Below are 13,461 nucleotides of genomic sequence, written 5' to 3' on the forward strand. Positions count from 1 at the left end.
TTGGTTGCAGGCTCGATCCCCGACCCTGGTCGGGGTGTGTGTGGGAGGCAACCAATTAATTTGTCTCTCTTACATCAATGTTTCTCTGTATCTCCCCCACCCTTCCACTTTCTCTCTCTCTCCCATAGCACTAGAGAAACTGAGATAATATTAATATAACTATTTGGCAGCAACTACCAAAACTGAATGACTATGTTCCTATCCTATTACCTATCAATTCTATTCCTAAATACATACCAATAAAAACACATACAAGGTGTCCCAAAAAATGTATATGCACTTTGAATGATTAAAAAGTCAGTGTTTATTAACACAGTTCATTTTCAAAATTTAAAAGTATCTGTAGAAATAAATATTGTTTTGTGCCTGTTTCTAAACTGATGAGCGTTCTAGTTCAGGCACTGCTGATAATTCGAAGCAGTGGAATCGCAAATATCAAGAATCATTTTGCCTTAGCCAATTTGCTCAGTGGTTAGTGTTGGCTTGTGGACTCTAGGGTCTCAGGTTTGATTGCGGTCAAAGGCACATACCTCTACGGTTGCAGGCTCAATGTCTGGAGGCAACCAATTGATATGTCTCTTTCACATCGTTGTTTCTCTGTTTCTCCCCCTGCCTTCCCCTCTACAAAATCAATGGGGGGAAAAAAAATCAGATGAGGGCTAACAAAAAAGAATCATTTCTTTCAGAATTTGTATGCTTCTAATTCGTTGACTGTTGCCAGTTTTATCTTTTATGTATTTCCATAAAAAAGTCTAGTGGCATTTTAGGATAAATTTTCTTTGTTCAAAGCTTAGTCTAGTTTCCCCCTTTATTTCAAATCAGTTAAACCTTAAAAGAGTGAAAATTATGAATTTTTAATTCAGAAATTGTATGTGTGTGAAATATAAGGTTTATTTTTTAATTCACCTCAAAAGAGTGAAAATTATGGTGAGTGAGTTACCAGCTATTTAAGTGTGTAAATATTTCTTTGGAACACCCTGTATATATACTACAAAAGACAATATAAAGGTATGTAATAGCCCCAAACTGAAAATGACTTCAAATGTCCATCAAAAGTAGGATGTTAGAGTATATTCCTACAATGAAGCAATGAGAATGAACAAACTATTGTTATAAGCAACACCATGGATCAATATTAATATATAAACTTGCTATATGATTCTATTAAATAAGTTTAGAAACAAGTAAAATTGAACTTGGATGTTACAAGTCAGACCAGTGGTTAGCCTGGAGAAGGTGGGAAGGACAGTGACTGAAGGTTGGGGTTCTGGTAAAATCTTCTCACTCATAGCCTAGGGGCCCATCACACAGTGTGCTCCTTGTGTGAAAAAACACCTTTTACACAGTTATGGTGCATGCACTATATAAAGGTATGCAATTAATAACAAGTTAACAGAAAACACATAAACCCTTTCTTTGAATAAGCTTAATTTACTCCAATGGCACTTGCTTTTAATCTTTGACCTTAATGACTAATGAACACATAAAAAACTAGAAAAATAAGCAAGTTATAATGCCTTCTTCCAAACTGCATTACCCAATATAGTAGCCACTAGCCACATATGGCTACTGAGCCTTTAAAATGTATGATCCCAGCCCAGCCGGTGTGGCTTACTGGTTGAGTGTTTACCTATGAATCAGGAGGTTGAGGTGCGATTTCAGATCAGGGTACGTGCCTGGGTTGCAAACTCCATCCCCAGTAGGGGGAAGCAGCCAATCAATTATTCTCTCCCATCACTGATATTTGTATCTCTCTCTCCCTCTCCCTTCCTCTCTCAAGCAAAATATTTCATCAATACATTCTTATATTGATTAAATGTTAAAAACGACAATTTTTTTTAATATATTGAGTTAAATAAAATATTATTAGAATTAGCTTCACTTGTTTTTTGTTGTTTTTTTTTAAACTTTTTTCATGTGGCTACTAGAAAATGTAAAATCACATATTGGACTTGCACTTATTTCTACTGGACAGCACTGCTCTATACTGTTCATCATTCCTTTCTCCTTCCATGTTCTTCCCATTTCCCTCATGCCATATAAACTTCTACAATTCTGATTCTAATTTAAACAATTACCGTATCAGAATCTGAGTCATCAAATATTCTTTCAAAGACTTCTTCTGCTTCCTTAAAATTGCCACTTTCCATACAAACAGCTACAGCCTAAAAGACAAATACATACCTTAAAATTGTTTTGTAAAATAATGAATTGTTGTTTAATGCTGAAATAACACACAGAAGTCTAAACTACTTCAAATATTTTTCTGTAGTTTATTTTTTTTTATTTTTATGTTTTTTTAAAAATAAATTTTTATTGTTCATATTATTACAAATGTTCCTTTCCCCCCCATTCTCACCCCACCCTCTGTCCTTTCCCCACCCCCCATTGTCCTCATCCATAGGTGCACAATTTATGTTCAGTCTCTTCCCACATCTCCCTCTCCTCTTTTCCCCAAGAATCATCAGTTCACTCCCCTTCCATACCTCTGATTCTATTATATTCAACAGTTAATATTGTTCCTTAGATTTTTTTTTTTAGTTTCCTTGGTTTTTAGATTCACTTGTTGATAGTTACGTATTTGTTGTTCATAATTTTTATCTTTATTTACTTTCTCTTCTGAAAGAACCCCCTTCAGCAATTCATATAATTCTGGTTTGGTGGTGATGAACTCCTTTAGCTTTTTTTTATTAGTGAAGCTCTTTATCTGACCTTCGAATCTGAGTGATAGCTTTGCTGGATAGATTATCTTTAGCTGTAGGTTCTTACTATTCATCACCTTGAATATTTCTTGCCATTCCCGTCTGGCATGCATGGTTTCTGTTGAGAAATCAGCTGACAATCTTATAGGTGTTCCTTTATAGGTAACTACCTGCTTAGCTCTTGCTGCTTTTAATATTCTCTCTTTGTCTTTTGCTCTTGGAATCTTAATTATGATTTGTCTTGGTGTGGTCCTCTCTGGATTCCTTTTATTTGGAGTTCTGTGTGCTTCCTGGACTTGTAAGTCCAATTCTTTCACCAGGTGGGGGAAGTTTTCTGTCACTATTTCTTTCAGTATGTTTTCGATATCTTGCTCTCTTTCATCTTCTGGGACCCCCATAATTCTGATGTTGGATCGTTTGAAGTTGTCCCAGAGGTTTCTTACATCATCTTCAATTTTCTGGATTCTCTTGCCTTCTAGCTTCTGCAGAGGAGTGTCTTCTGGCTCTTTATGTTCCAAATCTTTGACTTGATTCTTACGATCTTCTATTCTGTTTTTAGGACTCTGTAAAATATTTTTTATTTCAGACAATGTATTCTTTATTTCTTGTTGATCCCTTATCATTTCTTGTTGATCCCTTTTCATATCCTCATAGGTCTCATTTATTTTATCGGCCTTTTCTAGGAGACTCTTGAAAAACCTTATAAGTGTGGTTTTGAACTCTATATCCAGTCGCTTTTTGTCCTCCATTTCTTTCGTTTGTGATCTATTTGGTTTAGGCATTTTCACAGGCAGCTTTCCTGATGGGGCGGGGTTTCAGGGTGGAGCCTACAGCCTTGGCTTCCGTCAGCCCCGCCCTATGCGACTCCTGAGACTCAGGGTCCTTCAGTACTTGTTGCAAGCGCCTCTGAGAGAAAGGTGCCCTCGATTTTCGCCTGCTGCCAAACTGTCTATGCTCTCCCCCAATGAGTCCGGTATTGGGGTTCAGTTCAGTTGGAAGTGGAGTTGTAGGTGGTGTTCAGAGCAGTCTGGAGCCCCTGTCTCATTCCCGTCAGGGCAATCCCGCGGCACAGCCGGCCGGCCCTTCTCTGCACGCACTGTGCGAGCCTCCGGGACCTCCTCTCACCGTTTCCTGGAGTTCCGCTTTACAGCCCAGCTCCCTATGGGTGAGCCTGGGTCCCCAGGGTCTGGCCTAAAATTGGGGTTCAGAGCAGTTGGAGCTGGGCCCAGCACAATTGGAGCTTTTCTCTGCTTCCCGCTTGGGAACGCCAGCCAGACACTCGGCCTCCCTCCTCTCCGGCTCCGTCCTCTCGGCGCGCCGCGTGTCTCCGTACCTTAGGCTTTTACAGCTCCTCCGCGCTTCCTTCTGGTTTTCTCCTTGCTTCTTGTTGTAGGATTTCCAGTCAGTCGACTTTCCTGTAGTTCTGGGTAATGTCCATTTTATATTTTAGTTGTATTTTTTGAAATTGTTGTGTGCGGCTGCGGCTAGTTGCCTACCCGAGCAGCCATCTTGGATTCTCTCTCCATTTTTCTGTAGTTTAATATTATTTTTTGGAGTTTAATAATTTTGATTTAATAAATTACCAGTATATAGTTTTTCAAAGATAAAATAACTGTGGTTTGAAAAGACATGAAGAAACTTCATATCCTATATAATAAAAGCCTAAGATGCTAAGTGTCTGGTTGACTGGTAGGCCGTTCAACCAATCAAGCTAATGATATGCTAAGTCCGCTCAACTGCTTGTTATGACATGCACTGACCATCAGAGGGCAGACAGTTGACCACCAGTTGCTATGATGTGCACTGACCACCAGGGGGGCAGATGCTGCGACTGGTAGGTTAGCTTGCTGCTAGGGTCCGGCTGATCAGGACTGAGCAAGATGAGCCAGACACACCTTGGAGCACTCCCACAGTCCCTCCCCAGCTGGCCAACCTCCCACATCCTTCCCTGCCCTGATCATGTACCAGTGGGGTCCCTTGGCCTGGCCTGCACCCTCTCGTAATCCAGGACTCCTCAGGGGATCTCCGAGAGCCAGTTTCAGCCCAGTTCCACAGGCCAAGACAAGGGACCCCACTGGTGTACAAATTCGTGCATTGGGCCTCTAGTCCTATCTAATAAAAGAGAAACATGCAAATTGACCATATCTTCGCTATGCTACCAGCCAGTAGGAGTATGCAAATCAACCCAACCAAGATGGTGAGGCCCATATTGGCCAGGTGGTGCTAGGGCTGCCAGGTGGATGGGAGACACAAACCCACAGGAAGGCTGGCACCCAGTAGCCCCCAGATCAAAGATACAAACTCACAGAGAGGCTGGCACCCAGCAGCCCCAGATCGGAGAAAAAACTTCAGGGGGCCAGAACCCAGATCGAAGGCACAGATTTATAGGGAGGCTGGCACCCAGCAGCCCTGGATCAGAGACACAAACTTACAGGGAGGCCAGCACCCAGCAGCCTCAGATCGGAGACACAAACCGCAGGAGGCTGGCACCCAGTAGCCCCCAGATCGAAGGAGCAGACTTACAGGGAAGCTGGCACCCAGCAGCCCCAGATCAGAGACACAAACTTTCAGGGAGGCCAGCACCCAGCAGCCCCATGGCCACATTGGGGCTTTGGGCCTGGATCAGAGCACACTCCCGCAGGGGGCTGGCACCCAGCAGCCCCGGATCGGAGACACAAACCTGAAGAGAGGCCAGCACCCAGCAGCCCCAAGCCCCGCCATGGCCGTGCCAGGGCTGTGGGGGGCCGGAACCCAGCAGCCCCCAGATCAGAGACACAAACCTGCAGGGAGGCCGGCACCCAGCAGTTCCAAGCCCCACCATGGCTACGCTGGGGCTGCAGGGAGCCGGATCGAAGACACACACCCACACAGGGAGGCTAGCACCCTGAAGCCCTAAGCCAGGGGTCTTCAAACTACGGCCCGCGGGCCACATGCAGCCCCCAGGGGAGTCTGATCCTGCCCGCCAGGTTTTTTGGGCAGTGAGCGCAGCCAAGGTGTTACAGTAGGGATTAGTAGTTCATATAGTCCGGCCCTCCAGCTTTCTGAGGAACCGTGATCTGGCCCCCACTTTAAAAAGTTTGAGGACCCCTGCAAGCCCTGCCGCCCTGGACCTGGGGCAGGGGAGGAGGAGAGGGAGTGGATTCGAAACACAAACCTCTCTGAAATCAATTAAAAAAATATATTTTTAAAAAAATTGTTCCTTGAACTATCTATTGACACTTTCTATATATCTCATCTCTAATAAAGAGGGAATATACTAATTCCACAGCCAATAAAGAGGGAATATGCTAATTGACTGCCATGCCCTTAAAGATGGTGGCACCCACAGCCAGAGAAGATGGCAGGACCCAGTCCTCTCAGCCCCTCTGGGGTGGCAGGCACACACTCCGTGCGCCTGCCTCTGGAGACCCCCCGACCTCTCAGCCCCCCATGGCCAGCCTGAGGCATAAGCAAGCCTCAGATGGCAGCTGCCCAGCCACCCAGGGTTGCCTGAGGCTTGTGCTGCCAGCAGTGGCAGCAGCAGAGGTATGATGAGGAGTCACCTTCTCTTATCACTGGGCCGCCTCCTGCACTGAAGGCTCCTGACTGTGAGAGTGGGCAGAGGCCAGGCTGAGGAAGCCCCTGCATGAATTTTCATGCACCAGGCCTCTTGTGTGTGTGTGTGTGTGTATGTGTATGAGAAGGCACAAACCACAAGTTTTTCAAAGTTGCTTCATGAACTTTAAATAGATGTGGCACATTTTCCAAAGTGTGACAATAAACCTGTATATAGCAGACTATAAGTCCCAGCTTAGAGAGTTCATGTCCAGACTATAAACCAAAGGTCAAATTTCTAAAGAAAATGATTACATTAAATTTTACTCTGGGTTTACTTCCCAACTTCTATTAGAATGACTCTTAATTTCTTTAGATAATTATAAACAGAAAATAACAATCATACCTGAATTTTAATTAAATTCTGTATTTCTTCATGAAGTTTGTCATGTTCCTTTTCAATTGAATCCCAAATCATTAGGGCTGATTCCAAGGGTGTAATTCGTTCATCAGTTTCAAACTGTGCATCTTTAAAACCAGAACAAAAATAAAGTAAGTTAGAAAGCTAAGTAGATTTACTGCATCAATTTTAAAAATTCATTTGTTTAAATATTTACCAAGTGTATACTACCTCTTAAGCACTGCTTTTATATATATATATAGCAGTTTAGGGAAGTGATCTAACTTTTCAAGTTAATTTCCTCATTAAAGTCAACTTTAACAATGGAAAAAGCTAAATTAGTTTACCAAGCATTTAAAGCTTTTCTTTACTAAAATATTGATTTTAAGAACTAAAATAAACTATCCTATATAATAAAAGGCTAGTATGCAAATCGATTGAACAGCAGAACGACCTGGTTGCTATGACACACACTGACCACCAGGGGGCAGACGCTCAATGTAGGAGCTGCCCTCTGGTGGTCAGAGAGCCAGAAGCCAGGCTCACAGTTGAGGAGTGCAGAGCAGTGGCGCCACCGAGGCAGCACTAAGGATGTCAGACTGCTGGCTTAGGCCTGCTCCCTGAAACATCAGTCGAGCATCTCCCAAGGGCTCCTGGACTGTGAGAAGGCACAGGCCAGGCTGAGGGGACCCCCCTACCGAGTGCATGAATTTCGTGCACTGGACCTCTAGTACATTACATAAGGTATCTATCACAGTAACAGAATTCTTAAATGATTTATAAGTCTGACTATATTATAACAAACCTCTAGAGCATGAAATTATTTTGTATTTAATTTTACCATGTACTACTTGAAATCCTTGATATATATTTTGTGGATGTTTGAAATAAGATCTTTTTAAAAAAATATATATTTGATTTTTTTACAGAGAGGAAGGGAGAGGGATAGAGTTAGAAACATTGATGAGAGAGAAACATCGATCAGCTGCCTCCTGCACACCTCCTACTAGGGATGTGCCTGCAACCAAGGTACATGCCCTTGACTGGAATTGAACCTGGACCTTTCAGTCTGCAGGCCAAGGCTCTATCCATTGAGCAAAACCAGTTAGGGTGAAATAGGATCTTTTAAAAAGTTATTTCTCTACTAACATTCTTCTAACCACCTAGACTTAAAATCTAAGGTGATTTTAAGTCTAGGTGATTAGATTAACATTTCATTCCTTTTTCTCATTACCATATCCAATCTGTTGCAAAACACTGTATAGTGGTTAAAAATCTTGCTTTGGAATTTATTCCAGACTGGTTAACTGTACTAGTAGCCCTGCGTACGAATGCATGTGCCAGTAGCTTGCTGCTGCCCTCCAGAAGCGCTGTGCCCGCTGCCCCGCCCCCTCATAGCTGGCTGCCCTGACCCCTCCTGTAGCGCTCTGCCACCCCACTTGTAGCTCGCTGCCCCACCCTCCTGCTGATCCGTGATCTGTCATTACTCGATATGCTTCACGGTGAAATGACCATTTGTATTTTACATACATCTTTATTATATAGGATAGTGTCGAAAACATTATTTCACCTAAGCCTCCTTTTTCTCACCTACAAATGGTGTACATAAATACTATCTCATAGGATTTATGTGAATATTTAATGAGATAGTATTTTTACTACTGTTAAACTTTCTTAGTTTTTTTTTTTTTTATCAAAGACTCACAGTGGCTGGTAACTATCGATACTTAGCAAACCATACACAAACATCTCAATGTGACATTCAGAACCTTCACTATAATCAAAAGGCCCTTTTAATGACCATGATAAACTGAATCAGGCATGTCCATTCCGATCTAAAATGAACTCTGGGGAAAGCAAAAGAAATTATAGTTAAAAATCTATTTATATAATAAATAAGTGCTGAAATTAAGTTCAAGTAAGAGGCTTCACATATCATAGTTGCTGGTAAAAAACACAGTGTGCGTGACAGGAAAATTCACCACCAGTTACCATACAAATTAAAATTAAAATCTCCAAGGTAGAGTCTGTGAAGTGTGGGACCACAACAGTACCATCAGAATCACCTGGGAACTTACAGGAAACATAACTCCAGGGCCCCTCACCCGTCCCACTGCATCAGAAACTCATGGATTCAGCATTCTTTCTTTTTTCAAAACAAGTTCTCTCATATTTGTGAAGCAGGATGAAGTTTAAGAGCTACTGCTCTAAGTGGGGACTGTATCCCTTTTACTTGCTTTAGATAAGCTTGTGTGTAGATGTACATGACAAATACATGTGGGTAAACTCTCAATAAAAACAAATGATGGCTCACCATCTGTTTCTCATTATCTTACCTTTAGACATAGACTGAAATATTTCCAATATAAGATAAAAATACATATTTACCAAGGGCTTTTCCTGATGCAATTCGTGTCAAAAACTGGCATATGTATACAGTTCTCAATTGATGAGATGTGAGACTAGATAACCCATGAATAATAGCTGAAAAAAGAAAAAAGTGACTTTTATTAAAACATTAAAAAAATAACTCTGACCCAGCAGTACCTATGTGGTTTGTTGAGAAAAAAAGTTATAAACATCACACAAAAATTACCATAAATTTAGAGCTATATTCTTTTATTTATAGGCAATTTTTAAAAACTATATGTATATTTTTATTTTAGAGAGGAAGAGAGTGGGAGAGAGAGAGAAACATCAATGATCAGAGAGAATCACGTCCCTCACTAGGGATAGAGCCCACAACCCAGGCACGTGCCCTTGACCAGAATTGAACCTGTGACCCTTCAGTCTGCAGGCCGATGTTCTATCCACTGAGCCAAACAAGCCAGGGCTATTTATAGGCAATTTTAAAAATATCAGAACAAAATTATTTTATAAAACTTATAAAAATAAAACAAATATTTCATATGTAGGATAATAAATATTTAAAACTACTTTCACATGTAGCACTCTAATGAATAGAGAGATTTAGACTCAAATTATAAAATGTGTCTAGTAATTATCTGGAAACTTATTTTCTATTTTAAAACTCCTAATGTTATAGGAAATATTTTATATTACTTCTGTCAAGGTTTCAGTTAAGTGTTGGTTACAGGTGTGGAAAAAGCAGGTAGCCAGCTTCAATCAAATAGGTTTTCCTTGTTCAGAAGGGCACTGGTGTGCAGGATATGTGCAGTGACTGCACAGGTGACTAAACTGAATATGGAGGGAAGTGAATACAGAAGGGGTCTGATTTTCTTCTCTACAGCTTAGGTTTTTCTGTTACTTTGCTCTTATGCTTTACTTACCCACTATGGGACTCATTCAGATTTTAATTAGTCACTTGCATAACTTTTTAATTTGTGCCTAAAACCATCGTGAGGGGCAAGGACCAGTTGGCTCTTTCCTCATTCAGTCATTAGTCCCTAACATTGGCTAGAAATACATGCTCAGTAAATACTGAATTAATTTGGTTTAAATTTTAATGTAATATTAAGGCATTTTATTTTTAAAATATATTTTATTGATTTTTTACAGAGAGGAAGAGAGAGGGATAGAGAGTTAGAAACATCGATGAGAGAGAAACATCAATCAGCTGCCTCCTACACACCATCCACTGGGGATGTGCCTGCAACGAAGGTACATGCCCTTGACCAGAATCAAACCTGGGACCTTTGAAGCTCTATCAAAACAGGCTGAAGCAAACCGGTTTCGGCAATTAAGGCATTTTAGAATTGAGGAAATGTATTTGTCTTATCTGCTTAGTGTTGGCCGGACTGCTTTTTTAGTTTTATATATACCAGGTAAATGCTAGGTGAAGTATAATGGCCCTGTTAGGTCTTAAGGCATCTTTATTATATGTTTCCATAGCATTCTATACTCATCTTTTTCGGTTTCCTCCACATTTTTACTTTAGTTGTTCGATGATTTGTCTTTCACTGCTATATGGTAATGTACTCACTGAGGTCCAGGATTATGGTTTACTCACCACTGTATATATTCACTGTCTAGCATAACACTTGGATGGGCATTCAGATATTTGAGATTAGTACAAATAAATACCCTGACCGGAAACTTGAACCGTGACCTTCGGGTTCATATGTGGACACTCAACCACTGAGCCATGCCCACTAGGCTCTTTTTAAAAAACAAACAAACAAACAAACAAACAAAAAACGTTTACCCAAGAAGTGAGGATATTTTTTCCACTGGTTTTTTAGGGAGAGAGAGGGGGAGCAGTAGAAGGAGGGGGAGGAGAAGGGAGAAGAGGAATAGGGAGCTCACTGTGAGAGACACATTGATTGGTTGCTTCTCACACTGGCCAATGAGAGGCGGGCATCCAACCTGCAACCCAGGTGGGTGCCCTTGACTGGGAATCGAACCCACAAGACAATAAGGTTCTGGTCTGTATCAAATAATCTTAGGAACAAAGCACTGACGACAGAGAGTTTCAATCAAACCAAGATAACAGGTAGGACTCCGCTGTGTTTCAGCTTCAGGCCCATAAAAGCAGTGAAACCATACCCATCCAAGCCATGGCTTGCATGCATCAGGACTGGATATGGATACACAGATTAACTACCCGTGTCAGCCAATCAAATAGAGACCAGGACCCTAACTCCCTTAGTCTCCATGATGAGTGGTTTCCCCCTATAGATCCCATCCCCTGGAAGCCATCAGGGAGCCAGGTCTTTGAGCATCAAATTAGCTCATTTGTCCCTGGGCTCGTGCCACCTTCTAAAATGAAACCCTGCCTTTCTTTGCAACAAGCTCCTGCTGCTGTCTCTCAGGGCTTTGATGAATGCAGGCAAACGGACCCCTTTAGTCTGGTAACACATCTGTCTTTCTTTTTTCTTTTTTAAACATATATTTTATCGATTTTTTTACAGAGAGGAAGAGAGAGGGATAGAGAGTTAGAAACATCGATGAGAGAGAGTCATCCATCAGCTGCCTCTTGCACACCCCCTTTAAGGGATGTGCCCGCAACCAAGGTACATGCCCCTGACCGGAATCGAACCCGGGACCTTTCAGTCGGCAGACCGACGCTCTATCCACTGAGCCAAACGAGTTTCGGCTGGAAGCTTTTTAACTAAAAGCAGTCGCCGCCTAGGCTACAACCTTTCCTGACGAAAGTCAATTTTTACTTTAATGGAGCCCATTGTGTTCTGGCATCTAAGACAACATACCTTTGGAATGACAGGGTGTTTTTCCTTTTTTCCAGACCCCTCAGGGCACAAACCCTAAGCACCAGGGCGGACCACAGATCCTCGCCTGGGGCTGCAGTGACTGAGTTAACCAAGTTAGAGACGCAGGTGTCTGTCATTTCACTTTTCAGCCAATCCCAGACACTTTCCCGCTTTGCTTTCTCCCGCCTCCCCCATCTGTCACTAATGGGTTTCACGTAAATCAATTACGTCTTTCCCATTGCTTAATGCAGTGTTTCCCAAACTTCTCTCATGATGAGAATCACCTGGTGGAGTTGTTAAAACACAGATTCCTGAATCCCAACTAAGAAGTGCTAAACTAGAATTTTTGGGAACATATAGGTAAAATTGTATACTTAACTAGTGCTCTAAGACAGATGTTATATACAGAGCACTAAGTTAGGTATGCAATTTTACCTATATGTTCTCAAAAATTCTAGTTTAGCACTTCTTAGTTGGGATTCAGGAATCTGTTTTAACAACTCCACCAGGTGATTCTCATCATGAGAGAAGTTTGGGAAACACTGGCTTAATGTATAGTAACCACCTAAGGTGCAGAAGTGCCATTTTCCAGAGCATTTTTTTCTCAATCCCTTCAGATTTTGCTTCCCAGCTACTGTCCTCCGTTTGGCTCAAATAGCGCCAGAAAAACCCTCTACAGGTTTGAGTGTTTCTCAGGTTGACAATTTTAGCACATCTTTATCCTGTATCAACTTTAAAGGTCCCCCCCCTCCCCATTTTTGTCAGAAAAACTCAGAATCCGCGAAAAACTGGGGAGCTGACAGTAGGCGGATGTGAGATGCCGGCAAACGGCTCAGAGCCCGGGCCCCTCCGCCCCCCGCCCTCGCCGCCCCTCCGCCGGGGGGACCGGGGCCGGCGCCGCGGACCAGGCCTCGCCGCCGCCGGCCGCCCCGCACTCACCCTCGGCGCTGTCCCGGGTGCGGTGGAAGTCCTCGGAGCGGCCGTCGCGGAAGGCCCGGCAGAGAGAGACGCAGAGGAAATCCAGCATCCAGCCGGCAGCCACCGCCTCGGCCTCCGTCTCCAGGCCCGCGTCCCTCTCTTTCTCGGGGGCTCCCGCCTCCACCGGTTCCTCGGGCAGGTCCTGGCCCCCGAACTGCTCCTGGTTCTCTCTCGCCGTTTCCCACAGCCCCGCCTCCGAGGGGCCCGCGTCCGCCCCGTCCGCACGCCCCCGGGAGTCGCGCGACCCGCCGGCTCCGTGGCCCGCCATGTTCAATCCCCGCCGCGGTTTTGCTCGTTCGAACGCCGGGCGATGATTGGTTGGCGCTGGAAGGATGGGGCGGGGCCACGGACGGGCTCTTCCGCCGGAAACCCACCAATCACACCGCCGGAATGGGCGAGCGGCTGGAGCCGGACTTCTGATTGGCTCAGACCTCTGGCCTCGGGAAGTTTGATTCTCCGTCCCTCCCTCCAGCGCGGGGCTTTGTGGTGAACCAGCTGACTGCTGAGGGGAGGGGAGGGGAGGAGGAGACTTAGAAAAGACACAGGCGATTAAAACTTCACTCCATTATTCAAGCGTAACACGAGACCCTGGTGTTCACTCACACTGTTACTACGTGATCACGAAGCCAATCTGTTACAACTGATGGACAGCCGCGATTCTCCAGCCTTAAAGTGCGTC

At 43.4% G+C, this 13,461-nt stretch overlaps 1 protein-coding gene across 3 annotated transcripts in view; it reads right to left on the reverse strand.

Annotated features, from left to right (window-relative positions):
• TERF1 (telomeric repeat binding factor 1) overlaps positions 1–13,075 on the reverse strand; it is a gene marked incomplete at its 3' end in the record, with an annotated part of 38,576 nt that extends 25,501 nt beyond the window's left edge. For all 3 annotated transcript variants that reach the window (XM_084865012.1, XM_084865013.1, XM_084865011.1), the window contains exons 1-4: positions 12,744–13,075; positions 9,025–9,120; positions 6,643–6,764; positions 2,079–2,165 (exon numbers count right to left, since the gene is read on the reverse strand). In XM_084865012.1, coding sequence (XP_084721138.1) covers positions 2,079–2,165; positions 6,643–6,764; positions 9,025–9,120; positions 12,744–13,050 — 612 coding nt within the window. In that variant the 5' untranslated portion in view covers positions 13,051–13,075. The remainder of the gene's footprint in view (positions 1–2,078; positions 2,166–6,642; positions 6,765–9,024; positions 9,121–12,743) is intronic.
• Between the last annotated feature and the right edge of the window lie 386 nt (positions 13,076–13,461).

This window comes from Pipistrellus hanaki (genome assembly GCF_964339955.1).
Source record: "Pipistrellus hanaki genome assembly, chromosome: 17".
NCBI lineage: Eukaryota > Metazoa > Chordata > Mammalia > Chiroptera > Vespertilionidae > Pipistrellus > Pipistrellus hanaki.